Source organism: Trachypithecus francoisi, unplaced genomic scaffold (genome assembly GCF_009764315.1).
Source record: "Trachypithecus francoisi isolate TF-2019V2 unplaced genomic scaffold, Tfra_2.0 Lachesis_group5, whole genome shotgun sequence".
NCBI classification, from domain to species: Eukaryota; Metazoa; Chordata; class Mammalia; order Primates; family Cercopithecidae; genus Trachypithecus; species Trachypithecus francoisi.
The window spans coordinates 140,437,465-140,464,604 of record NW_022681470.1 but is presented as its reverse complement, the minus strand read 5'-3'; the positions used below and the strand labels follow the sequence as shown (position 1 = coordinate 140,464,604).

Below are 27,140 nucleotides of genomic sequence, written 5' to 3'. Positions count from 1 at the left end.
GATTTAACCAAGAGAAATTTATTGCCTCACAGTTCTGGAGCCTGGAAGTCCAATATCAAGGTGGAGACAGGGTTGGTTTCCTCTGGAGGCCATAATGAAAGCATCTGTTCCAGGTCTCTGTCCTTGGCTTGCACATGGCCATCTTCTGGTGGATTCACACAGTCTTCTCCGTGTGTATCCTTCCTTCACTTTCCCTTATAGGGACACCAGTGATGTTAGATTAAGGATCGAACCTAACAGCCTCATTTGAAGTTACTCACCTGTTTGAAAACCTTATGTCCAAATACAGTTATAGTGTAAGGAACTAGGACTTAGGGCTTACAAATAAGGAGTGGGGCATCATCCAGACCATGCCATTTAAACTGCAGGGTTTCTCTCCAATGTATTGAGTTCACATATGCACATTAAGGTCTGTGGGATTCAGAAAGGTATTCCCAGATTCTCTACATTCACAGGGTTTCTCTCTAGTGAGATTTCGGACGTGTTTGGTAAGGCTTGACAATTCCGTGAAGTCATTTCCACATTCCCTGATGCAGGGTCTTCTCCACTGTGAATTCACACGCGTTCATTAGGACCTGAGATACAAAGTTGCTTCCACATTTTTACATTCATAGGGTTTCTCCCCAGTGTTTTCATGTCTTCAGAGAGAACGCGGACACCTTTAGGTTTTCCCACATTCCTTACACTGACAGTCTCTCATCTGCATGCCTTCTTTCATGATTTCGAAAGGAACTGGAAGAACTGAAGGCTTTCCCACACTCTTTACATTCATAGGGTTTCTCTCCAGTGTGAGTTCGTTCATGTAACTGAAACGAATTGGAGTAACTGAAGGATTTCCCACACTGTTTACATTTGTAGGGTTTTTCTCCAGTGTGGATCCGCATGTGAAGGTTAACACAAGTGGGAAACTTAAAAGCTTTGCCACATTCCATACACGTGTATGGTTTTCTGGCACTGTGGGTCCGCATGTGATTATTAAGACTAGAGGAATGCGTAAATGCTTTCCCACATTCCAGGCACTCAAAGGGCTTCTCTCCAGTGTGAATTCTCAAATGTCCACTAAGATTTGAAGAAATAGCAAAGGCTTTCCCACATTTGACACATTCAAAAGGCTTCTCTCCAGTGTGAGTTCTTGTATGTTCACTAAGGCGAGAGGATCTGGCGAAGGCCTTCCCACATTCCTTACATTCATAGGGCCTCTCACCACTGTGAGTTCGCGCGTGCTTAGTAAGGTCTGAGTTCTGAGTGAAGGCTTTCCCACAGTCCTTACATTTATAGGGTTTTATTCCAGTGTGAATTCGAAAGTGATCACTGAGGCATGAGGAATTTCTAAAGTATTTTCCACATATCTTACATTCAAAGGGATCCTTTGCAGTGTGAGTTTTTAAATGTTCAGTAAGTTGAGAAGATGTAGTGAAGGCTATCCCACATTCCTTGCATTCATAAGGCTTCTCACCCGCATGACTTTTCATGTGTTGACTTAAGCAAGAGGAAACAGTGAAGGCTTTCCCACAATCCTTACATTTATAAGGTTTCTCTCCAGTGTGAGTTTTTCTGTGCTGAGTAAGCTGACAAGACCTAGTGAAGGCTTTCCCACACTCCTTACACTCATAGGGATTGTCTCCAGTGTGGGTTCCCATGTGAATATTAAGGTATGCAGAATATCTAAAGCCTTTTCCACATTCCTTACATTTGTAGGGTTTTTCTGAACTGTGAGTTTGTATATGCACAGCAAGGTCTGTGGAGTGAATAAAGCCTCTCCCACATTCCTTCCATTCATGGAGACTTTCTCCATTGTGAGTTCTTAAATGTCCCTGAAGGTGTGAATGATTAACAAAGGATTTCCCAGAGTCACTGCAATCAAAAGCTTTATCTCCTGTGCACATTCTCTGGTAAACAACATCTGGGATCAGGCTGAAGGCTTTTCCACACTGACTAAACACAGAACGTTGCTCTCCAGTAGAGGTTTTCTTGTGCAGAGTAAGGAAGTCTACTCCATACAGATGACACTCAAATGCGTTCTCACTATTTTGAGTTCTCACGTGTGTCTTAAGGCATGAGTGTTCACTGGAGACATCTCCACGTTGCTTCACATCATTGACCTCCCCTTCGTTGTGGCTTCCTATCTGTTGATAAAGGAATGAATGATGATTAAAGGACTGTTCAGACTCACTAACAGATTCCACTCATCAGAAGAGAGGAACATTGTGATGATTATTTTCATGTTTACCATTTTCACTACACACATACAAGTACTGCCCTTTTGATTTCTTTCCAGTGGAATGATGAAAAGCTCATGTCAGGCTGTGCCATCTACTCTAATCTCGAATGTCTGTAGAGTTTTATGAAATTGCTTTAAAAACTCACTATCTAGGCCGGGCGCGGTGGCTCAAGCCTGTAATCCCAGCACTTTGGGAGGCCGAGACGGGCGGATCACGAGGTCAGGAGATCGAGACCATCCTGGCTAACACAGTGAAACCTCGTCTCTACTAAAAAATACAAAAAACTAGCCGGGCGAGGTGGCGGCGCCTGTAGTCCCAGCTACTCCGGAGGCTGAGGCAGGAGAATGGCATAAACCCGGGAGGCGGAGCTTGCAGTGAGCTGAGATCTGGCCACTGCACTCCAGCCCGGGCGACAGAGTGAGACTCCGTCTAAAAAAAAAAAAAAAAAAAAAAAAAAAACTCACTATCTAGTTACAAATGTGTACTTGATGGGAACTCTAAAACACTTAAGTGTTGGCTGGGCACAGTGGCTCACACCTGTAATCCCAGTGCTTTGGGAGGCCAAGGTGGGCAGATCACCTCAGGTCAAGAGTTCAAGACCAGCCTGGCCAACATGGTGAAACCCTGTCTCCACTAAAAATGCAAAAATTAGCTAGGCATGGTGGCGCATGCCTGTACTCCCAGCTACTCAGGTGGGTGAGGCACAAAAATCGCTTGAGCCCAGGAGGTGGAGGTTGCAGTGAGCCAAGATCATGCAACTGCATTCCAGCCTGGGCAACAGAGCAAGATTCTGAGAGAAAAACAACAGTAAGTGTCAAGCTAGGTTTCAGGCATCCCCAAGTCATCGTATTGAGTCCTCTCCAGAGTCATCATCCCTCTTGGGAATGCTACTTATCTCAAAGAGCTCTCATTCTAATTTTCTTTTTATGTAATTAAATTAATTTAGTTTTTAGAGCCAAGATCTTGCTATGTTGACCAGGCTGGTCTAGAACTCCTAGCCTCAAGTGATCCTCCCACTTCAGTCTCCCAAAGTGCTGGGATTACAGGTGTGAGCCACCATGCCTACATTTACTCTGATTTTCTATAATGAAATCCCCAATCATCTCTAAATGTGAAAACTAAGACGTATCCTTGTTAATCTTACCATTTGAATCCCACTGGAGTTTGGCTCCCCCAAAAAATCTTGCTGAAGGGCTGACTCTTTGGTTTTAAGTTGCACTTTCCATTCTGAAGCTAAAGAGAGAAAGAAATGTAAGGGTTTGGAGACACACAGGGTAGACAGATGGAGCTGAAAATGAGAGAGATCATTTGTATTTGTTTTCTTTTTTCTTTTCCTTTTTTTTGAGACAGAGTCTCGCTCTGTTGCCCAGGCTGGAATGCAATGGCGTGGTCTTGGCTCACTGCAACCTCTGCCTCCCAGGTTCAAGTGATTCTCCTGCCTCAGCCTCCTGAGTAGCTGGGACTACAGGCACGTGCCACCACACCCAGCTAATTTTTGTATTTTTCGTAGAGATGGGGTTTCACTATGTTGGCCAAGTTGGTCTCAAACTCCTGACCTCGTGATTCATCCGCCTCAACCCCCCAAAGTGCTGGAATTAACAGCCGTGAGCCACTGCACCTGGCCCCTGTATTTGTTTTCAAATTAAACATGGCAACAAAAAACAAAGACAGATTTGAAGATTGTATATCAAAAATTTGGCAATAATAAGGATATAGCGTCAAAATTTTACATAGTTTACTACCAACTGATTCTATGAAAATTAAAAACTGATGGTGAACACAAAGAATATTACCATGGAAGGAAAGTCGAGGAATAGGACAATAAGCACATATCAAAACAGGGAACTTGTTTTTCTTCTTTTTTTGAGACTGAGTTTCACTCTTGTTACTCAGGCTGGAGTGCAATGGGACAATGTTGGCTCACTATAACCTCCACTTCCCGAGTTCAAGCGGTTCTCCTGCCTCAGCCTCCCAAGTAGCTGGGATTACAGGCGCCTGCCACCACGCCCAGCTAGTTTTTGTATTTTTAGTAGAGACGGGGTTTCAGCATTGTTGGCCAGGCTGGTCTCGAACTCCTGACATCAGGTGATCCTCCCGCCTTGGCCTCCCAAAGTTCTGGGATTACAGACGTGAGCCACTGGTGAGTCACCATTCCCAGCCTTTTTTTTTTTTTTTTGAGACAGAGTCTCTCTCTCTCACCCCAGCTGGAGTTCAGTGGCACAATCTCGGCTCATTGCAACCTTCAGCTCCTGGGTTCAAGCAATTCTCCTGCCTCAGTCTCCCTAGTAGCAGGGACTACAGGAGTGCACCACCACACCCAGCTAATATTTGTATTTTTGTAGCAATGGGTTTCACCATGTTGGCCAGGCTGGTCTTGAAATCATGACCCGCCTCAGCCTCTCCAAGTGCTGAGATTACAGGCGTGAGCCACCACACCTGGCCAAAACAAGAACTTTTAAAGAAGAAACCAACAGGTCCTATCACAGGAAAAAAATGAGTAAAGTTAAGACTATGAGAAGCTAAAGATTTCTTAACTTCTAAGAAAGAAATGGCCTAGCTGGGCAAGGTGGCCCACGCCTGTAATCCCAGCACTTTGGGAAGCAGCCGAGGCAGGTGGAACACTTGAAATCAGGAGTTTGGGACCAGCCTGGCCAACACAGTGAAACCCCATCTCTACTAATAATACAAAAAATTAGGTGGGCATGGTGGCACACACCTGTAGTCCCGGCTACTCAGGAGGCTGAGGCAGGAGAATCACTTGAACCCGGGAGGCTGAAGTTGCAGTGAGCTGAGATCACACCACTGCACTACAGCCTGGGTGACAGTAAAACTGTCTCAGAAAAAAAAAAAAAAAAAAGGCCTCAACATTGTGAGATAAACTGCATCTTAAAAAGTTTCTTCATTATGGCCAGGTACAGTGGCTCACACCTGTAATCCCAGAACTTTGGAAGGCTGAGGGAGGCGGATCATAAGGTCAGGAGTTCGAGACCAGCATGACCAACATGGTGAAACCCCATCTCTACTAAAAATACAAAAATTAGCTGGGCGTGGTAGTGCGCACCTGAATCCCAGCTACTCAGGAGGCTGAGGCAGAAGAATTGCTTACACCCCAGAAGCAGAGGTTGCAGTGAGCCGAGATGGCACCACTGTACTCTAGCCTGGGCGACAGAGCAAGAATCTGTCTCAAAAAAAAAAAAAGGTTTCCTCATTTTACTTGTAAACATACTGAACTTACTGACCAGGGCAGTCCTTCATGAACACTCACCTTGGAAATCACCTCTCTGCACTGTCCTAGACTCTTCTTGTTCCAGCCAAGAGATCAGACTGGGTTTGAAGAGCTGACACCCTGTTCACAGAGAAGATTCATTACCAGAAGAGGCTCATGCAAGAGATGACAAATCTTTCCATAACTCAGGAGCTACAGTTCCAATGGAAGCAGTGAAATTATTTTAAAAGGGCTAAAAATGCAAATATCATCTGTCTGTGCCCCCAAAAGATTGGTGATCTCTGATCCCTGAAGCCCAAATCCAGGCTGATGTACATACTTACAAAGCACTAACACTTTTATCCAAATAGGAAGTTAAATGAAACAAAGAGATCTTCATTCTCATGGGAAACAACTCATTCTTCAACATTATAGCACATCAGATTCATGAGAGCTTGTTAAAACACAGATGACAGGGCCCCTGTTGCAGAGTTTGTGACTGAGTATGTCAAAGGTGGAGACTGAGAATGTACAGCTCCAACAGTGCTGATGAATCTCTACCACCAAGTAGAAGAAACCCTATTAGGGCAGGGACTATGTCTGTTATTTCCCAATGTGTTCAGAGTTGATGTCTCTGATGTGCAATACAGTAAGTACATAATCTGTTCCACAGCAGGCTACAAGGGATGAGGCCAGTCTTACCTACTGTGGCCAAATTCTTATAGTTCTCTAGCATCACATCTCTGTAGAGGTTTCTCTGAGTTGGGTCCAGTAAAGTCCATTCTTCTGGGGTGAAGTCCACAGCCAGATCATCAAAAGTCACTGAATCCTAAACCATCACACACATGCTGGCTTGAGTCACATAACATGTCTACCAGTGTTCACTGCAAAATGCAATACCTACAGAGTCTGAGGGCTCACACTGCCTACCCCGGAGTTCACTGGTCCCAGGAGGTCCTCTCTATCCACACTCACTGCCAGTTCCCTCCAGTGACATGACTTGAATGGCACTTTTTACACATGATTGTACCTAACACAACCAGACTGGAAGGTCATCTGATTTCCCTCCACTGCAGCACACTCTTGAGCAGATGCTAGATAAACGCTGATGAATGGATAAATTATCTCAGCAAAGGATACTTTTATGTCCCTTTCCATGTGTCAGAACACTCAACAAAATAAAAACTATGCAGTTGGGACCATGAAGGAAGACTAATTAATCAACACTGAAATACTGGGATGACATTCAAGGCAAACCCTCACCAATATGACAGGCTCCACTCCTTCGGGGAACTTGACTATGGACTCAATCCTTGAAGGAGGCTTTATTTGCTTTATGAAGCTCTGGAGATAATTCTGTGTAGAAGGAAATGTGTCTACCTGGTGATCCAAGTATGATATTTTGGAGAAGGATACACTTCCTGCATACCTGATAACAACTTGTCAGACAGTCAGCCACCACCCTTTCTACTTCTGTCTTTTCTTGAAGGCAGACTGGGTCCCTGCAAAGACCTCATGGAAAAGAAAGAAGGCATGAGAACCCAGGGCTGACCATAACTCCCACATTCACACACCCCAAAGTCCTACTGTGAGATTCCCATATACTCCTGCACGCTCAAGAAAACACACACATACACACTACTGCTATCAATTCCAGGGCAGTCCTGCCTCACCTAAAGACAAAAAAAAAGGATGATCAGTCATGCTGCCCACTGGGAAAGGGTAACAGTCTTATTTTACAGATAATGAAACTTAACCGTGGAAATACTTAGCACCTCTTCCCAAAGCACACACAGCAGGGGGCTGATGAAGCATTCTGGCCAGGTGCGATGGCTTACGCTTGTAATCCCAGCACCTTGGGAGGTCAAGGCGGGCAGATCACTTGAGGTTAGGAGTTTGAGACCAGCCTGGCCAACATGGTGAAACCCCGTCTCTACTAAAAATACAAAAACTGCCGGGCGCGGTGGCTCAAGCCTGTAATCCCAGCACTTTGGGAGGCCGAGACGGGCGGATCACAAGGTCAGGAGATCGAGACCATCCTGGCGAACACAGTGAAACCCCGTCTCTACTAAAAATACAAAAAACTAGCTGGGCGAGGTGGCGGGCGCCTGTAGTCCCAGCTACTTGGGAGGCTGAGGCAGGAGAATGGCGGGAACCCGGGAGGCGGGGCTTGCAGTGAGCTGAGATCCAGCCACTGCACTCTAGCCTGGGCGACAGAGCAAGACTCTGCCTCAAAAAAAAAAAAAAAAAAAAAAAAAAAAAATACAAAAACTTAGCCGGTGTGGTGGCACACGCCTGTAATCCTAGCTATTCGGGAGGCTGAGGCAGGAAAATTGCTTGAACCCGGGAGGCAGAGGTTGCAATGAGCTGAGATTGTGCCACTGCACTTCCGCCTGAGCAACAGAGCAAGACTGTCTCAAAAAAAAAAAAAAAGAAAAGAAAAAGAACAAAGCATTCCCCAGCCCACATCAGCACCTCAGAAATGAGGTTGCAGCATGAATGATCAGGCACAGGCCACCGGACTCCACATTGTGTGGGGGGACACCTAAAGCAGGGTCTCTGAAAATGAACAGAAACAGGACTTACCATAGGACAAATCAATGGCTGCCATCCCACAGGGCTGACGGCTAAATGTGCTTCAAAATGCCTTTCCTTTACTCCAAGGATCACTCCAGGACAGCTTAGGAATCTACACGGACAGAGGTAACCTCCATTCTCTTTATCCAGTGTTAATGGTGTCCTGTTTGTATAAACCATTAACCCACAAGCGTTACTTACCAATCATCAGACATCACTAGCACTCTCTCTGCAGAACGTACAGGTGAAAGCCACTGAAAACGGTGTACACGACAAACATTAGGACCACCAGCTGCCACTACTGAGGAACAGTGTGTGTCAGAAGCCACACTAGCAGTTGTATATACATGCTTAATTATCATAATCACTCTTTACAGTAGATATCAATGACCCCTAATTGAAAAAGAAAAAAACCAGGCCGGGCGCGGTGGCTCACGCCTGTAATCCCAGCATTTTGGGAAGCTGAGGTGGGGGTGTCAGTTGAGGTCAGGAGTTCAAGACCAGCCTGGCCAACGTGGTGAAACCCCATCTCTACTGAAAATACAAAAATTAGCTGGGTGTGGTGGTGCAAATTTTGTATAATCCCAGCTACTGAGGAGGCTGAGGCAGGAGAATCGCTTGAACCTGAGAGACAGACGTTGCAGTGAGCCAAGATCACACCACTGTACTCCAGCCTGGCAACACAGTGAGACTCTGTATCAAAAGGAAAAAAAAGAAAAAAAATCTACATTCAGACAACACTTGGATTTGGTCCAGAATCATCCAGTTTGGAAGTTGTGAACCAGGACTTGAATGTAGGCAGTTTTGTCCCTGACACCCAATCTGTGGCTGCTCTGGCTTTCCCACACGACCAGCGCTGGTCTAAACCCGCATGGTGCAACACCATGGTCACCACCCACATGTGTTACTGAACACCCACTCCATATTAACCTAGCATGACCCAAGAACAGAATATATTTTAATTTAATAAAATTTATACAACCAAAAATTTAATAAAAGTTAATCACAATCTTCCATAAATCAAACACAGAACAACAGTGCAAATGCTGATTGACACAATGGAATCTGAATGATGAAAACCACTGAAAACTGAACAGTTCATTATCCATGAACCAGCTACACCCCCACAAGGACGCCACAGCCTTTATCCTACGAATGAGGAGGCTAAAACTCTGAAGTCACACTGGGTCACAGAAATCCCACGTCTAGACTCCTGCTGTAGATTGTACCCACTTCCATGGGTTTCAAACTGGGGATCCTTAGGCTGAAGAGGGCCACAAATGTGTTTCGTTTGGTGAAATCTAAATCAATCATGTTATTTTATTTAAACCTGAAATATAATTAATGCACAATTAAAAGTGCGGATCTTAGGTATTCAGTGGATGAATTTTGACAATCGCATACACTTGCGTAATCAAAAGCCTCAACGGTATGTAAAACACGTTCGTCTCCCCTGAAAACCTTCTTGCCCCTTCCAGTCTATTCCTTCACTCTCAACTCCAGATAAGCACTCTGTGATTTCCCTCATTTAGCAGACATGACACTGGACAGGTAAATTAGGCAGTGTGCTCATCTCTCGCAAATGTACATCCTATCTTCATTTTTCTCTACTATTTAAATAACATGAGATAAATATTCTAAAATCTCCCACTGCAACTGTGGACTTGTCTATTTCTTCTTGTGTATCTGTAACGTATACTTCTTTACACATCTTGTAACATTACTGGGTAGACAGATAGACACATTGAACTTTCGTATTTTTGGAGCAACAAAACCTTTTATCACAAGGAACTCTGTGTCTCTAGGAATGTTCTTGGATGATGCTGGGTGACAGACACTGCGACCTGCTTTTCTTTGTGGAGTCTCTGTATCTCATGGGCAGCCTTAGGTATCTTTGGGTGCCAATGTTCCCCTTTACCTGGCATGGAGCCTAAAGGCACCCAGTGATGGCTGGACAGACAACTGAGATCCTTCTAAACACCGTTAAAGTACACCCAGACTACAGCCCCTTCACAATTCATAACACGATACACATCTGAGTTTTGAGGAAATATATTGAACTACTCAATGAATGCAATGGTGACAGGAATACTGTCTCTTTCTAGGCACTTATCCACCACTCACGGCCTGTCTGCATACCAAAGACTGGTTTCCCCCGGTTGCCTGATGTGGATACTTAGTGCTCTCAGTACCCTTACTGGCACCCTAATTTCCTCTGCTCATGAGCCCAACAGCCAGGGTTGCCTGCATTCCAGAGGGCTGTTTCCTGCTTTCCCCAAGTCTGATGACTAGCTCTAGCACCCCCCAAAAGTACAGAGCAGAAGCACTACAGCCCCGCTAAAGGCTGACCCTGAAGGACAGTACGAAAAGAAAATCTTCCCAGTGGCCGAGCTTCGGGCAGGGTATTGGCCTGCTTCTGGGTCTGGAGTAAGAGTTGACAAGATGCATGCATACACATACACGGATTCATTAAAAGTTGCCTATGGCTTGGCTGGATGGTCAAAAATGTGGGAGGAATGCCAGGCGCGCTGGCTCATGCCTATAATCCCAGCACTTTGGGAGGCCAAGGCGGGCAGATCACGAGGTCAGGAATTCGAGACCAGCGGGCCAATATGGTGACACCCTGTCTCTACCAAAAATTAAAAAAAAAAAAAATTCAGCTGGGCGTGGTGGCTCACACCTGTAGTCCCAGCTACTCGTGAGGCTGAGGCAGAAGAATTGGTTGAGCACAGGAGGTGGAGGTTGTAGTGCGCCGAGATGGTGCCACTGCACTCCAGCCTGGGTGACAAAGCGAAACGCCGTCTCAAAAAAAAAAAAAAAAAGTGTGAGGAACCAGAGTGGTAACAAGGAAACCTGGGAAAAGGTACGTGGATGGACCTCACTGAAAGGACAGACTGTGTCCCATGTGAATGCCTACCAAAGGTGATCCAGTAGAAATAAGGCGGACAGAATCACACACACTAAAGATACCTGTTAACTTTTCCTAGCTACCTCAGTCTTGCTCAATGGGCCCATTAAAAAATGTTCATGACAGCAGGGATAAAGGCTATGCATGGGCTCAGCAATAAGGACTTCCCCTTACCAAGTCTGACTCAGCTAACATTACTGCTGGGCCTAATCTCCTGAAAGCAGAAATCAACCCTGAGCATCCAATATGGCGCCATTCCTTAGAGGACACCAGCCAGCCATGCTGTAACGGGTCCTCTTCTGTCAGGAAATATAACTCATCCTCACCAGAACAGACGCATGTTCTGCTGTGGATTTGCCTTTCGACTAGTTGGGCTTCTGCTGGCACCATCCATGGACTCACAACGTGCTTTATCAGTAGTCACGGCCTCCACACAACAGAGTTTGTAAACAAGAAAAGCATCTCACTGCAGAGAAGGGCAACAGTGGAAGCATGTCCTTGCAATCAACTGGTCCCATCACACAACCCATCACTCAGAAGCAGAGGATCTATGTGAAAAGTGGAATCACATACTGAAAACTCAGTTACAGGGCCAAACGGGAGACAACCCTTAGAAAGGAATTCTGTCCCATAGGTCAAGGAGTATGCTTTGAGTCAGAGAGCCTTCCATGGTACTGTCTCCCCACAGCCAGAATACATGGGCCCAAGAGTCGGTGAGTGAGCCGGGCGCAGTGGCCCACTCCTGGAATCCCAGCACTTTAGGAGGCCGAGGCAGGTGGATCGTTTGAGGTCAGGAGTTCGTGACCACCCCGGCCAACATGGGGAAACCCCATCTCTACTAAAAACACAAAAAATTAGTGGGGCATGGTGACACATGCCTGTAATCCCAGCTACTTGGGAGGTTGAGGCAGGAGAATGGTTTGAACCCAGGAGGCGGAGGTTGCAGTGAGCCGAGATTGTGCCACTGCACTCCAGCCTGAGTGACAGAGCAGGACTCCGTCTCAAAAAACAAAACAGGCCAGGTGCGGTGGCTCACGCCTGTAATCCCAGCACTTTGGGAGGCCGAGGCAGGCAGATCACAAGATCAGGAGATCGAGACCATCCTGGTTAACACCATGAAACCCCGTCTCTACTAAAAATACAAAAAATTAGCCAGGCGTGGTGGCGGGCGCCCGTAGTCCCAGCTACCGGGAGTCTGAGGCAGGACAATGGCATGAACCCCAGAGGTGGAGCTTGCAGTGAGCCGAGATCGAGCCACTGCACTCCAGTCTGGGTGACAGAGTGAGACTCCATCTCAAAAAACAAAAACAAAAACAAAAACACACAAAAAAATACAATTGATGGGTGAAGGTGGAATTAACTTGCTTCCACTCCCAGCAACTCAGAGCACTGCTGGTCCAGAGATCTTCTTAGTCCCTAGTGGAAAATGCCTCCCCCAGGGGGTACCGTTATGGTTCCAATGCATTGGAACAGGAGATTGCCACCTGGCCCTTCTGGGCTTCATATACCACTAACCCAAGAGGAAAAAAAAAAAATCTACTGGCTAGAGTGGTTAATCCCAATTATCAAAGGAAAACTGTGGCACTGCTAGACAACTGAGGCAGGGAGGATGAAGTGATGAAGTGTAGAACCTCTGAGTACTTCTATACTCCATAGAAAAGGTTAACGGAAAACCACAGCTGAATGAAGGCAGGACAACAGAAGACTCAGACTCTGGGCGAAGGAAGATTTGGATCGCTCCTCCCTGGTACAAAACCCGGAGCAGCTGAGGTTCAGGTGGAGGGCTGGGAAAATATGGAATTAGTCACTGAAGAAGTAAACCGTGGACATCAACTGCAACCTCAAGACCAGTGACAGAAACAAGAAATGTAGTTTTGCACGTTTTCTCTCTGCTTGTTATATCTATGTGTGTCTATATCCATGTGTTTATTTATTTAAATGAACCATTTACTTCTATCTTTTTCCCACTTTTATTTTATATACACATTATTAGAGGTTACACGTGTAATTGTGTCTTTAGGAAACAGAATAGTTAGAATGGGACTAAATTTGAGGAGTAACTGACACGGCCGCGGTGGGAAAACGAAGGACTGTTTGAACTGCGCATCTTCTCAGTTTGGGGATGGGTGAGGACTTCTTCCCTCGTATCTTCTTAGGTAGGAGTATAGACTTGTTTAATTATTCCAAAGAAGCTCCTATCTGTGTAGGAGAGTGCATATGGATGGTAAAGAACCAAAGAGTGAAATATGCCAGTTAGCTGTTTATGTATCTCAGCTCCAATACCCTCATCACCTTTGTCTTAGTTAAAACTTCCCCTGCCTGTGTAGCTGTTTGTTATACAGCCTGCTTGTTCCTCACCTCACTGGCCCCAAACCCAACACATCTCACAGCTGCTGACTACAATGAAACTTAGTGGCCAACACCAGAGTCATATAAATGAGACCTTTCCTTTGTGCAGCCAATCTACAACTCCCAAAGAAAGGCCTGAGGTGTAACGTCCATGGACCTTTTTTTTTTTTTTTTTTGAGGCGGAGTCTCGCTCTGTCGCCCGGACTGGAGTGCAGTGGCCAGATCTCAGCTCCCTGCAAGCTCCACCTCCCGGGTTTACGCCATTCTCCTGCCTCAGCCTTCCGAGTAGCTGGGACTACAGGCGCCCGCCACCTCGCCCGGCTAGTTTTTGTATTTTTAGTAGAGACGGGGTTTCACCGTGTTAGCCAGGATGGTCTCGATCTCCTGACCTCGTGATCCGCCCGTCTCGGCCTCCCAAAGTGCTGGGATTACAGGCTTGAGCCACCGCGCCCGGCATCCATGGACCTTAATAAAGCAAGGCCCCACAGTCCTCCCTCTCATTCCTATCCCACAGGTTGAGCACCCGGCTGTCTCTGGACTTCCATCAGCCTCCAAGAGCAGCCTCCCGTTCCAGGGATCTGTGAGTAGGAGGACGCTTCTGACATTTCATGTGTTTCGTTGTGCTGCCTCCTCTACATCTTGCCTGCCCAACACACTGGAATGTAACTCTCCTTCCCGTCTGGGTAGGGCTAGAATTTGCAGCCACTCTTCAGAGAGAGAGAGAGACCCCTTAGACCAAACAGAGGAAAATATATTCAGTGCGGTGAACAGGGTGTGTAGTCACAACCCGAGGGACACAAGCCCAGGCCTTCAGATTGCTCTTGGCCTGCTTACTACCTCGCCCACCCACATGGCTGACACCATATGGGAGGGCTCCATGGCCTGCTGGGGTGCCTCTCTGCTGCTGTGCACTGCTGCCTGTTGTCTTTGTGGAACGCTGCCAAAACTCCCCTCCCTAAATTGGGTGGGTCCTCCATAGTCCAAGTGCTCCCTGGGACTCACCAACTGCTAGCCTTGAGAGGGCAACAGGGGTATGACACTCACTATCCAAGGCTGCTTGGATAGGAACTGCTGGGCTGGAGGAAGCCAGCTGTATTCCCAAGGCCTCACTCTGGCACCACGGGCTTGCTACTGAGAGGCAGAAGTGGGTAAGGCAGGCTCTGGGCCCATCAGAGGGTTAGCAGAGTGCAGGAGGAAGACTGGCATTCTGACTGCCGCTGAGTGGAGGCAGTACGGACGAGACCACCAACCTCCCACCCTGACAACAGTAGCAGCCCCTTCACTGGGGAGATGACGGCACCTCACTGGCAAGGCTGCTGCCGGGGTCTGCTATTCCCCTGACATTGTCTTCCCTTGCATCTGTTTCTCTACGCCCCCACCCTGACGAGGTCAACCGGGCGCCCTAGAGAGAAAGGTGGCTGCGTACAAACGGGGCAGATGGGAAGCACAAATGGAGGCCAGAGACCAAAACAGGGGCCACTCGGGACCACTGGAAGCTTATCAGGTAAACAAAGGAAAAAACATTTTAGCCACCTGGAGATACAAGCCTTTCTAAAGATTTTACTTAGAAGAAAAAAAGAGAGGGAAAGAGACTGATTATCTTGAGGTCTGGACTTCCCAGTCCTCTACTGCCTAGAAGCACTGGGCCCCTTACCCCTCCTTCTTTTCCTCTTATCAGCCAGAGACAGAAATTAAGAACCCTTCAGGCAGTTAAAAGTCTAAGAGCAAAAAAAGAGAAAAAAGAAAAGAAAAAAAAAAAAGGAAAAAAAGGCTCAGCTCAGGCTTTGGGAGGTTACAAGTTCAAGAAAAAAAAAAAAGGAACTTTTTTTGAACTTTAAGTACAAAGCAAACGCCAGGTCTAACAAACATAATCCCACCAGCCCTAGATTACTGAATGATCTAAACACAGACCATGAGACAAGGGGAAAAATCATAGGTAATTAGATTTTAACTAACATTTGCTAAAATGTACCAATTAACAAAACTGCATAGGCCTACTCAATCTGGGGCTCAAATTACACTTATACCTGAGGATCCCACTAAATTTAAACATTGTGCTCCCTAAAATCTTAAAAGGGTAACTAAATACAAGAGAAAAAAATTAGGTACGCCTCGCTTTAACTGAAGTCTTCAGTTTCCCAGAGTCATAGTACCCATTGCCCTAAAATATTCCATATTAGGCATAAATATGCTAACATAATAAATAGAGACTTTGACACTTACAAATTGGCTGGATAAAATGGGACCCCACGGATAATCACTTAAGATACTTCACATGGCCCAATGTAAGTTACAATAGGGCCTCAAGGATTAAAACTTCTATTTGACAGCCCAATTGTGCCTGCTCTTAAATCTGAAAACAAAATAAAGGGCACCTCATACTGGATTACTTTGGTCCCATCCATCAAGGCGCCCACACCCAGTATTATTAAAACTCCTGATTCTATTCAATAAACGACCAATAACTATTGTGCTTTTAATTATAAATGTGGCTAACGTAACGTGTTACGTTACGGGAAAGAAAAAAAAAAGCAACTTCCTAAAAGGACCTCCTTCATGATAGAGAGACTGGCAACTTTTTAAATGCCTGCTGGAGTCTCTGGACCACTTATGATGGTCATTAGCTGCCCCAGGCCCTCTAGGGAGAGAAACTGCCCCTCCTGACTTCCTGTTATTCACCAGTAAAACAAGTGACTGGCCATCTACAGGGCTCTGCTGGAAACAGAGGATCTCATAGACCTGAGCCTGTGATCCTCCTATGCAGCTGCCCACTGTGCTCTGAGTCAGGGACACAATCCCCCCAAGCTCTGCCTGGCCACTGAGGCCTCCTTAGGCCACGAGAAGCCAATCTCAGGCCCTCAAGTCTAATCCACCCGCAGAAGGCAATGGCTTCCCCTGTCCTCAATCCCTTGCCTGATGCCAGGGTGCTGAAGGAGGTCACCCCCCCTCCCCCAGGTCCCCTGACTACCTGGAAAGCCCTTGGGATTAACTAAGTCAACAGTAATGGGAGTTCATAGGCTGTGCAAAGGCCACTGTGACTATTGTAAGTGATGGAGCTCAGTGGAATGCTGCTGCCTTCCATCCCTTAGCCAGGATGTCCCTAATAAAGGACAGGACCCAAGAAACAACGGGCCTGGCCAAACTTCCGGCAGCTGTCTTAGCACTGGATGCCCAGGTCAACAAACCATCCCACCTTCTTCACGGTTACGATAAACTATTGGGTCATTACCTAAAAATTGTCCCTTTCAAGGTGGGGGAAAAAAAAAAAACAAACCCTGGGAATATCTTGTCTGACAGATACCCAAAATATAAAGCAAAATCTCACATCTCTCCTACTAAAAGCCACAATACAAGGCCTTGCCAGGACCCTATTTATTCCCTTCAGAGTTACAGACTTTATTAGTAACCTAGATATATGTTTCACTTCTTTTTTGTCAATTTAATTTCTTTTTTAAGAGGCAGAGTCTCGCTATGTTGCCCAGGCTGGTCTCAAACTCCTGGCTTCAAGCAATCCTCCCACTTCAGCCTCCCAAACTGCTGGGATTACAGGGGTGAGCCACTGTGCCCAGCCCATGTTTCATTTCTTCAAATACATAATGCTAGCCCCTCGAAAAATCTATTCAATGGAACTTTCATTTCCCTAATAGGTCTCAGATAACTCGTTTCACTGAAAGACAGAAAAATGTCCTCAAGTAACTACTTTTCAAATTCCTGAAATTCTCTGTCAAGCTCTAGGGCTTAACTTATTTTCAGTCTTGCCCCCATCCCATAAGGGTTGAAGGCCAAATCAAGGGTGCGTAGTCTCCTGGGACTTACTAACATTAGATTGTCCCAGAGGGCCGGCAGCTGCTTATCTGACAGGGGACCCATCTGAACCTAAAATTCCACCAAAAGACAGAAACAAAAACATGTTATCAGGTACAGCTACATATCATTCTATTAAAGGTTCATCTTACTAGGTGCTGTGTTGGTTTACAACCTGGAGGGCCACATAAAAGGATACCCCAGCTCTTTCCCTAAGCGGCCTGAGGTAATCCGTGAAAATGGTTCGCTATTCACTTGACCCGGAGAACCCCACGAAATCATGCAAATCAAGAGGTTCCAATCTTCGTGTTCACTTTAAGAACACTCGTGAAACTGCCCAGGCCATCAAGGGTATGCATATTCGAAAAGCCACGAAGTATCTGAAAGATGTCACTTTACAGAAACAGTGCGTACCATTCCGACGTTATAATGGTGGAGTTGGCAGGTGTGCCCAGGCCAAGCAGTGGGGCTGGACACAAGGTCGACGGCCCAAAAAGAGTGCTGAATTTTTGCTGCACATGCTTAAAAACGCAGAGAGTAATGCTGAACTTAAGGGTTTAGATGTAGATTCTCTGGTCATCGAGCATACCCAAGTGAACAAAGCATCTAAGATGCGCCGACAGACCTACAGAGCTCATGGTCGGATTAACCCATACATGAGCTCTCCCTGCCACATTGAGATGATCCTTACTGAAAAGGAACAGATTGTTCCTAAACCAGAAGAGGAGGTTGCCCAGAAGAAAAAGATATCCCAGAAGAAACTGAAGAAACAAAAACTTATGGCATGGGAGTAAAGTCAGCATTAAAATAAATGTAATTTAAAGGAAAAAAAAAAAAAAAAGGATACCCCAGTGACACCCTAGATGACTTTGTCCTAGCCCAAAATATCACCGCTGGAAACAACATTGTCTCCAGCAACACAGCCCCGACCCCAGACTCTGATGGTGGATATGACCCCACCATTGCACTAAAACCTCCACACAGTGATGCCCATGGACTGCCTCTAAAACACAAATGGACACAGAATATTTTTTTCATCCTGATCTGTCTGCTTAGCCCATGATCCTGGTAGAGTATTTGCTTTCTGCTCATACGTGCACACCCATATACCCATGCCTGGAGGAAAATCTGGTAGGAGTTACTAAAATTAATGGAGATTACTGTTTTCCCCAAGAGGCACCTACCTCATGGCAGTAAACTCCTTAACCCCAGGGAGGGGACCACCTACTCCCTGATGCCTTCTACTGAAGAAGGAATTCATGAATTTTACAAGTATAATTAAAGACAACCAAAAATTTTTACTTTTTCCTTCAAAAGTAAAGTGTAGCAGAGCCCCTCCCGCTACACCCCCTCCACCCAGTAGTCTAAGTTAGAAAAGAATACTAACTGCCTGTTTTTTCTTCTGCGCTCAGCGAGCCTTATCTGTACTTGCTAGTTTCACGTTCCTTGGGGCTCAGTGAGTTCCTACTTCACCTCCCTAGTGCAGCTGCAAAGTTACAAGGTTAATACAGAAACACAGTCTCCCAGGGATATGGAACATGTAGTACAGATAAATGTAAAAGACTGATCAACTGCCTCTGTTCTCGCTTCTGTAACTACGCTTCCTGCATCAGTAGCTCCCGGCCACTGACTGCTTAAAAGGTGGCTGCCTTCTTTGTTCAGGGCTCAGACTTTCCTGGACCCTAGTCCTACTGAGCCAGGTGATCACCTTTTAATAAAGACCTTTCCTGAACTCACTCTGTTCAGTCTCTCCCATCTTTGTCCCACAACACTACTACCCTTCCCACTTTCTATCTCAACTTCCAGCCTTGCCTATCCAACCACAACCACTCCTGCCCCTTGGTTACACACAATACCAGTAACCTTTACATATGCTTTACTAAATCATCAGCTCATACCCTCCAACATAACTGCCCTACATCCATTTTTAGGCCTGATGTAAGTCATTTGGAACCGAGTCGGACCCCATCACCTTTGGCTTACTTAAAACGTCCTCTCCCTGTGTACTGTTTGTGACATAGCCTACTTGTCCTTACCTCACTGACCCCAAACCCAACACACCCCACAGCAGCTGACCATAATGAAACCTACTGGCCAATACCAGTCATGTAAGTCAGTTCTCCCCACCGCTCAGGTCTATCCAATCCACAACCACGCTGGGAAAGTCTGAGGGATAAAGCCCATGGACCATAACAAAGGCACAGTCCCACAGGTCTTCTCTGTCTCATTCCCCACCCACTGGTTAGCACCCAGCTGTCTCCTGACTTGCCATCAGGACTTCAAGGGCAACCCTCTTCTCATGGATCTGTGAGGAATAAGATGCTTCTGCTACTTGATGTGTTTTGTTGTGTTGCCTTTTCTGTATCTAACCCACCCAACACACCAGAACATCTCTCCTCTTGGTCGGGACAGGGCTAGAATTTACAGCCACTCTCCAGAGACAGAGGTCTCAGCACCGAATTAAAGGAACATACAAAAAGGGGACATGGGATGGACACTGCACAAGGAAGCATTGCCTCCTGGATACAACTGCAGGACAATGGTCAGCAGTGTGGGTGCGAGGGCACTGGAGGGTGCTCTGTCCATGCCATGTGCCCAGAACACAGTCCTCAGGATACCACAAAACCCTGGCCCAGTCACCACCACCCTATGGCCCTCCTAACACGGATGCCACATGCTCAAAACACTCCCACTAGCAGAGGCACCCTCTGCACATGTGCCAACTTGGCTTGATGGCTTGTGCCCCTCATGATGCAGACAATGCACATACCAGGATGCATGCGGCTGCATGACCTGTGCCTCAGAGGTTTGTTCCCAAAGACCTCCAAATGTGAACACTGATGTCCCAGGCCTTGCAAACAAAGTGGCATCCGAATTTCCTGTGCATAGCTGCCATCACCATCAGTGTGAGTGTGCCCCAGAGGTGTGTTTGTCACAGCACTACCAGGGCAGACATGAAACCTTCCAAGCCTCATAGCTACAGTGGTGTCCTGACTTCCCCTAAAGGCTGACCCACCCATTGCAGCCGGCCTTTGACTTGGAACACTGCTTCAGTCTTGCCTAAGGACTATGACCAACTCCAGTCTGAGTAACCCAGCAAACTTCACCATCCAGTGGACTACAGCCACACTGTGGCCAAATATTTTAATATGACCCCAGAGATCCCCACCTGCTGGCATTCATACCCATAGAAAATGCCCTCCTGTTGAGTGCATGCATGACCTCTGACCTGTTTCTAACAGAAGAATAAGCAAAAATGAAGAGACTGCAGATGTAATTGAGGTCTCAAGTCAGTTGGGTTTTTTTGTTTTGTTTTGTTTTTAGACAGGGTCTCATTCTGATTGCCCAGACTGGAGTGCAGTAGCGCAATCTCAGCTCACTGCAGCCTCCACCTCCCTGGTTCAAGTGATTCTCTGGCCTCAGTCTCCCAAGTAGCTGGGATTACAGGCACCCACCACCATGCCTGGCTAATTTTTGTATTTTTTTAGTAGAGTCGGGGTTTCACCATGTTGGCCAGGCTGGTTTTGAACTCCTGACCTGAAGTGATCCAACCACCTTGGCCTCCCAAAGTCTTAGGATTACAGGTGTGAGCCACTGCACCTGGCCTACTTTTATCTTGATACACATATTGTACACACTACTGTTGCTGTAGGACATGTATGTGTATAAACCTAGTATGTACTGCCAACAGTTTTTGAAATTGGTTTGCCAATACGCTCTCCAAAAAGTAATATATGCACATCCTCAACAACTTTATATCAGATCCGCATCAATGATTTCACTACATGCGGCTAGCTCACTGGAACCCCTAAGTGCCAAACAGAGAAAATATATACAATTTCAGTCTTCACTTAAAGTTGTCAACAGGTTCTTGGAAACTGAGACTTTAAGCGAAATGATATCCCACAAAAGCGAATTTTTTCCCATGCTAACTGATATAAGCGAGTTAAGCTCCTACAGCGTATTTCTGCTCACAAAAACGTCACTAAACTTCTAAATAAAGACCCCAAACACTTCTAATATTAAATATTGAAATAAATGTGAGCTATATATACATTTAAAAAAGACTAATAAAAATAGGATGTTTATCCAATTTTTGATGAATCGGTGTGTGATGGAATTAACAGTGGTGGGTTAAATCAACAAATACATGTTTCCAAAGCAAACACTGTAAGGACCACCTCCTACCACCCAGAAGCTCAACAACAGTAACAAATGGGGCCAGCTTGCTAAGTGGTACCATTTACTGTTGTACGTTTGTATCATTCTCAAATGTTTTCGGAGCCGGGAGCGGTGGCTCAAGCCTGTAATCCCAGCACTTTGGGAGGCTGAGACGGGCGGATCACGAGGTCAGGAGATCGAGACCATCCTGGCGAACATGGTGAAACCCCGTCTCTACTAAAAAAATACAAAACACTAGCCAGGCGAGGTGGCGGGCGCCTGTAGTCCCAGCTACTCGGGAGGCTGAGGCAGGAGAATGGCGTAAACCCGGGAGGCGGAGCTTGCAGTGAGCTGAGATCCGGCCACTGCACTCCAGCCCGGGCGACAGAGCAAGACTCCGTCTCAAAAAAAAAAAAAAAAAAAAGTTTTAGGAATTTTTATTTTACAATAGTTTGTATTCATTCATTCATTCTCCAATCCACCTATTCCAGTTCCAGGATAAAAATGGCCAGAGCCCATCCTCACAGCTCAGGGCACACACACACACATTCATAGAGGGACGATGTAGACACGCCAATTAAGCTAACGTGCATCTTTGGGATGTGGGAAGAAGCTAGAGTGCCCAGAGAAAACCCATGCAGACATGGGAAGAACGTGCAGAATCTACAGAGGGGCCCTACCGGAATTAGATTTTTTTTCCCTCATGGATGTTATAATTAACAGACATTATTCTAAGATCTGTTGTATTTCCAGGCCACGTGGCCCCTTCACAGCTTTTTGGCAGCCCACGTTGGCAGGTGGGTTTTCTGGTCATTTACTTACACGGAGTTATCAAGCCAACCCCTAGGTGTATGGGTGTCTGTACGGAATCACACAATGCTTATTCTGGACATTCCTTCAGGGAAACGAAGGACTAATTTAGGTAGAAAGAGCCCAAAAGTGAATTGAAAAAAAACAACATCAAAAGAAGTTTTGTCTGTTTATGAATATACATATTTCCTAAGACTGATAATTAACATCAGTGAATTTTCACGGAGAGCTTATTTTTCAATGCTCAAGCACAGATGCTCATTAATCCCTTGAATTAATTTCTTATTCATGTAATTAAAACACATTCATGCTTCTCCTATTTTCCCTTGATTTACATCATTTGTCAGATACCACTTACTTTGGCCAGGGACAGTGGCTTACAGCTGTAATCCCAGCACCTTGAGAGGCCAAGGTGGGTGGATCACTTGAGGGCAGGAGTCCAAGACCAGCCTGGCCAACATGGTGAAACCATCTCTACAAACAAAAAAAAAATACAAAAATTAGCCAGGCATGATGGCACACACTTGTAATCCCAGCTACTAGGGTGGCTAAGGCAGAAGGATGGCTTGAAAACTGGAGAGGTGGAGGTTACAGTGTTACAGTGAGCCGAGATCCTGCCACTACACTGGATCCTGAGCAACAGCGAAACTCTGTCTCCAAAAACAAGATATCACTTGCTTTTTCCTGTCAGTCATACATTTAAGATTAAATTATCCATCACATTGTTTCCCCAACCAAAGAAAGAATACTGACTCTGTCAAACCTGGGGTAATCTTTGATGCACTCCTCTCTCTCACCCTAGAAATGGAGTCAGCCAATTCACAGAATGCTTTGGCCAGCTCTTATTTCCTTCCCCTTCAACATGGCTAAATCATACCATATTTTTTGGTCTAGCTTGAATATCACTCTTTTCTTAGCATTGCCTATTCCAAAGAAAAATAGAGAAAATAATTCTGCCTTCTACTTTACTTACAGACCCTCATCAATTTGTAATACACTTATTTGCTTGGTTACATAACAGCCTCCTCCCCTACTTTACAACCTCCCTAAGAACAGCCCTTGACTGAATTTTTTTTACTATGCTTTAATTAACCATTCAGACACTCATTCTTTTATGGGATACACCAAGAAATGAAGGATACATTTAAACACAACACAGAATACAGTCAGAACTACCAAAATGTATAACTTTCTGAAAGAACGAATGACTCCGCAAAAAGACAATATAACGGATAAACAATATCTGCTAGTTTTAAAGAGACTAAAAGACATGAAAACTTGGATACATATTAGATTTCAAAACAATCAAAAGCACACATTGGAACAAAGTGGAGAACCGTACCTTTTTACACAGGGTACATATTAACAACATTTTAAATTTTCTTGGTTTACAGTATTATGGTTTTAAAAGGACATGTCTTTATCTATAGGACACGTATTAGCAAGCATTTAAACCTTAAGTGTCACGCCTGCAATGTTCAACTTACTTCAAAGCCTCCATTCCTTCTTCCTATAAGCCCCTGTTTTGAAGCTCTGTGGGGAGGTACAGGCCCAGGAAGTTCGGATAAAAAGAATAGCTAGTGGAGTATTCTTGCTTTTCTTCAGTAGAAAGACTTGCGGTCTACAAACGTTTATATTCACATAGAGAAATAAGCACACCCTAGATACCTAAAAAGTAGCTTTATGTTTCTACCTGAATGTAGTGTGTCAAAAGTAAATACAGGATGCGCAAAGAGAAAAACAAATTCTCAGATAAAACAGGAGGAAGAAGCCCCCAAAACCACCTTTCACCCCAGTACTCACCCGGACGCGCCAGACTCGCCAGGTCCAGGAGATGGGGGGCACAAAGGACCACAGTCAACCTGACTCGAACGGCGAAAACCCGTTTCTGGAAAAAAAGAAAGAAAGGAAAAAAAAGAAGTCATAAAGATTGCTTTGGAGGACTTTGAAGCGGCAATCACCGTGTTTGCAAAAATCGTGAGGAAGCGCACTTAAGACAGATCCCGAAACGGCTCCTGGCCCAGGGCCGTACCAGTGACAGCTTGAGGGGCTTTTTGGCCCCGGCGGACGCGAGGGGGGCAGGCAAAGCCTCTCTAAAGAGGCCCCTCGGCGGCCTGGGGCAAACTGGCACTTTCACCACCCCTTTCACCGCTGGCTCCCGCCCGTTATCCGACCTCGCCAAAGCTATGTTAAGCTCTAACATCACCAGAAAGAAAAGTGGTTTGGCTGCGCGGAGAAAGCGCCGAAAACACTGCAGCGCTCCGCTGACGTCACTTCCGCCTCCAGCCTCAAACCTGGAAGAGCGCTTGGGGACTGCAACCTCAGCCAAGCTGAACGTCCTCAGGCAGAGAGAGTCTGGTTTACTCCCCAGTGGCCACCAAGACGCCTTGGAGACCTTGGAGTCGGCTCAGCTTGAGGCATGTAGGCCAAAAGGGGCCCAGAGCACAAGGTTGAGGTTAGAACCAGGCCTGCGGACGGGGGCCCATACCTAGGGTGGGGTCGGTGGTGTTGGCAAAGTTAGAGGTGGGGGCTCCCCCACAGGATGCGCACAATGCTCACAAAAAGCTTTTCTTTTCACCTCCTCCCACGTTCCTAGCACCCTCAAAATGATTCTTCCGTTGATAAACCTGCCAGTCCATGATATGGCCTATCTCCTCCATTCATTCAATCTACTTTTTTTTTTTTTTGGGCGGGGGGGACAGGGTCTCACTGTGTGGTCCAGGCTGGCGTGCTGTATGGTGAAACTCCTGGGTGGGCTCACGCGATCATCCCGCCTCAGCCTCCCAAGTAGCTGGGACTACAGGCGCAAGCTACCACGCCCGGCTAATTTTTTCCCCCAGATATGAGGTATGTTGCCCAGGCTGATCTCAAACTCCTGGGCTCAAGCGATCATCCAGCCTCGGCCTCCCAAAAGGATGGGATTACAGGCGTGCACCACGGCCCCGGGCCCAGTTCAACTTCAGGCCAATATTTCCCCTTATTTCATTTATCTGGACACCATGCTAAATTCTAATCGTTGATTCCTTTGTGTTTTCAGTATGCTGATACTTTTTGTAAATGTTGATTTTTTTTTCTTTGAATAATATGTTTTCTGAGATCTTACCGTGAGTTCCAGGGCCTCCCATACTGCGTTGTAAAATAGCACTGATAACAGACATTCACTTCTGCAGGAGTGATTGTAGTTTCTCCAGAAATCATTTTTGCTGTGGTTTGTAGTGGGTGGCCTTTCTGGAGTTAATGAAGTTATTTTGAAAACTGTTTTACTAACATGAAGAACTGTTCATGTACATTATCAAATATATTATGAATCTATTGAATTGATAACTATTTTGCAGTTAATTTTTCATCTAAAAAAGATTTTCTTTTTTAACTTTCCTCTCTTGAATTAAGATGTCTCCATAAACTCTAGATTACATATAGATTTTCTAATTTTCTTCTGCAGCATATTACTTTAAAAACATTGAAATCTTTCTTGCTCATGGAATGTGTTTCAGCATGTGGTGTGGGATAGTGAATACAGTATCTTTTCCCTCCAGAAACATGGCTAATTATTGTAGTACCACATATTGATAAACTGTCCTTGACTTACTGATTTGAAATTCCATGTCTATTAAACTATAAATTCCTATGTATACCTGTATCTGATTCTAGACTCTATGCCAGTGATACATTTACTTATGCCAATATCAAGATCATAATCTTTTCATGCCACTGGTTTTATATCAACTAATAATATTCCATGGTAAAAAAATAATAATGGTAGCTTGTTTGTTTTTGAGACAGTCTTGCTCTGTCACCCAGGCTGGAATAAAGTGGTACAATCTCGGCTCACTGCAACATCCACCTTCTGGGTTCTAGGGATTCTCCTTTCTCAGCCTCCCGAGTAGCTGGGATTACAGGCACGCACCACCACACTCAGCGAATTTTTTTTTTTTTTTTTTTGAAACGGAGTCTCGCTCTGTCGCCCAGGCTGGAGTGCAGTGGCCGGATCTCAGTTCACTGCAAGCTCCGCCTCCCGGGTTTACGCCATTCTCCTGCCTCAGCCTCCCAAGTAGCTGGGACTACAAGCGCCCGCCACCTCGCCCGGCTAGTTTTTTGTATTTTTTAGTAGAGACGGGGTTTCACCATGTTCGCCAGGATGGTCTCGATCTCCTGACCTCGTGATCCGCCCGTCTCGGCCTCCCAAAGTGCTGGGATTACAGGCTTGAGCCACCGCGCCCGGCCCACACTCAGCTAATTTTTGTATTTTTTATTTTTTTAGTAGAGATGGGGTTTCGCCATGTTAGCCAGGCTGGTCTCAAACTCCTAACCTCAGGTGATCTGTCCACCTCGGCCTCCGAAAGTGCTGGCGTGAGCCACTGCACCTGGTGGTAGCTGTTTTTTATGTCTTACTACCCTAAATGCTTAATAGACATTAAATTTTTATGCTCCCAATGATGTAGCTATTATCATGATTTTCCCTTTTGGTTTTTAGACCAGCTTTATTGAGATACAATTCATATATAACAAACACATTTCACCCACTTACAGCTATATAATTCAGTATTTTTTAGTACATTCACAGTGTTGTTCAAACATAATTTTGGAACATTTTCATCACACTAAAAGAAATCTTTGAATGGGAAAATCCATTTACCTCCTCTTTAAGTTCCAGGGAACCACAAACCTACTTTATCACTACAGATTTTTCTTTTGTAGACATTTCATATGCATATAATCATACAATTTTTTAATTTTAATTTTTGTATAGACAGGGTCTCACTATGTTGCACAGGCTGATCTCGAACTCCTGGGCTCAAGCAGTCCTGCCTCAGCCTCCAAGAGTGCTGGGGTTATAGGCGTGAGCCACCATGCCCTAAAATCATACAATCTTTTGTGAATAACTTTTTTCACTTAGCCTGTTTTTCAAGGTTCATCTATATTATAGCCTAGATCATTCTATTTTATTGCTGAATGATATTCCATTCTATGTATATACCATATATGATTTGTCTTCAGTTGATGGACATTTGAGTTGTTTCCACTTTGGGGGTATCGTGATTAATGCTGCTATGAAAATTCATATGTATCTTTTTGTGCATATTGGCTTTTATTTTTTGTTTTG

At 45.5% G+C, this 27,140-nt stretch overlaps 2 protein-coding genes across 11 annotated transcripts; one reads left to right on the top strand and one right to left on the bottom strand.

Moving 5' to 3' along the window:
* On the bottom strand, positions 1 to 24,316 carry ZNF266 (zinc finger protein 266). 10 transcript variants are annotated; one of them, XM_033195609.1, is made up of 9 exons: positions 24,243 to 24,316; positions 23,840 to 23,924; positions 22,395 to 22,510; positions 8,014 to 8,167; positions 6,857 to 6,939; positions 6,130 to 6,256; positions 5,488 to 5,568; positions 3,367 to 3,455; positions 1 to 2,126 (listed from the first exon to the last, which is right to left on the bottom strand). In XM_033195609.1, the coding sequence occupies exons 4-9, from the start codon at positions 8,036 to 8,038 to the stop codon at positions 681 to 683; spliced, it is 1,851 nt and encodes a 616-aa protein (XP_033051500.1). In that variant the 5' UTR covers positions 8,039 to 8,167; positions 22,395 to 22,510; positions 23,840 to 23,924; positions 24,243 to 24,316; the 3' UTR covers positions 1 to 680. The 10 variants fall into 10 exon arrangements, with proteins under 10 accessions (XP_033051500.1, XP_033051497.1, XP_033051498.1 ...); XM_033195606.1 differs by having other exon boundaries at positions 24,028 to 24,290; XM_033195607.1 differs by having other exon boundaries at positions 24,069 to 24,290.
* Positions 17,268 to 17,884, top strand: LOC117074305 (60S ribosomal protein L17-like). Its single transcript, XM_033195615.1, has one exon. It carries the CDS (start codon positions 17,305 to 17,307, stop codon positions 17,857 to 17,859), a length of 555 nt encoding a protein of 184 aa, XP_033051506.1. The 5' UTR covers positions 17,268 to 17,304; the 3' UTR covers positions 17,860 to 17,884.
* Positions 24,317 to 27,140: the final 2,824 nt, after the last annotated feature.

Coding starts and splice junctions, on each gene's coding strand:
- ZNF266 (XM_033195609.1), bottom strand. CDS start 8,038: ATGGCAGCCATTGATTTGTCCTATG. Junction 6,257..6,856: donor GTCTGACAAGTTGTTATCAG/GTATGCAGGAAG, acceptor GTGATGGTTTAG/GATTCAGTGACTTTTGATGA. Junction 5,569..6,129: donor TAAGAATTTGGCCACAGTAG/GTAAGACTGGCC, acceptor CTCTGTGAACAG/GGTGTCAGCTCTTCAAACCC.
- LOC117074305 (XM_033195615.1), top strand. CDS start 17,305: ATGGTTCGCTATTCACTTGACCCGGAGAACCCCACGAAATCATGCAAA.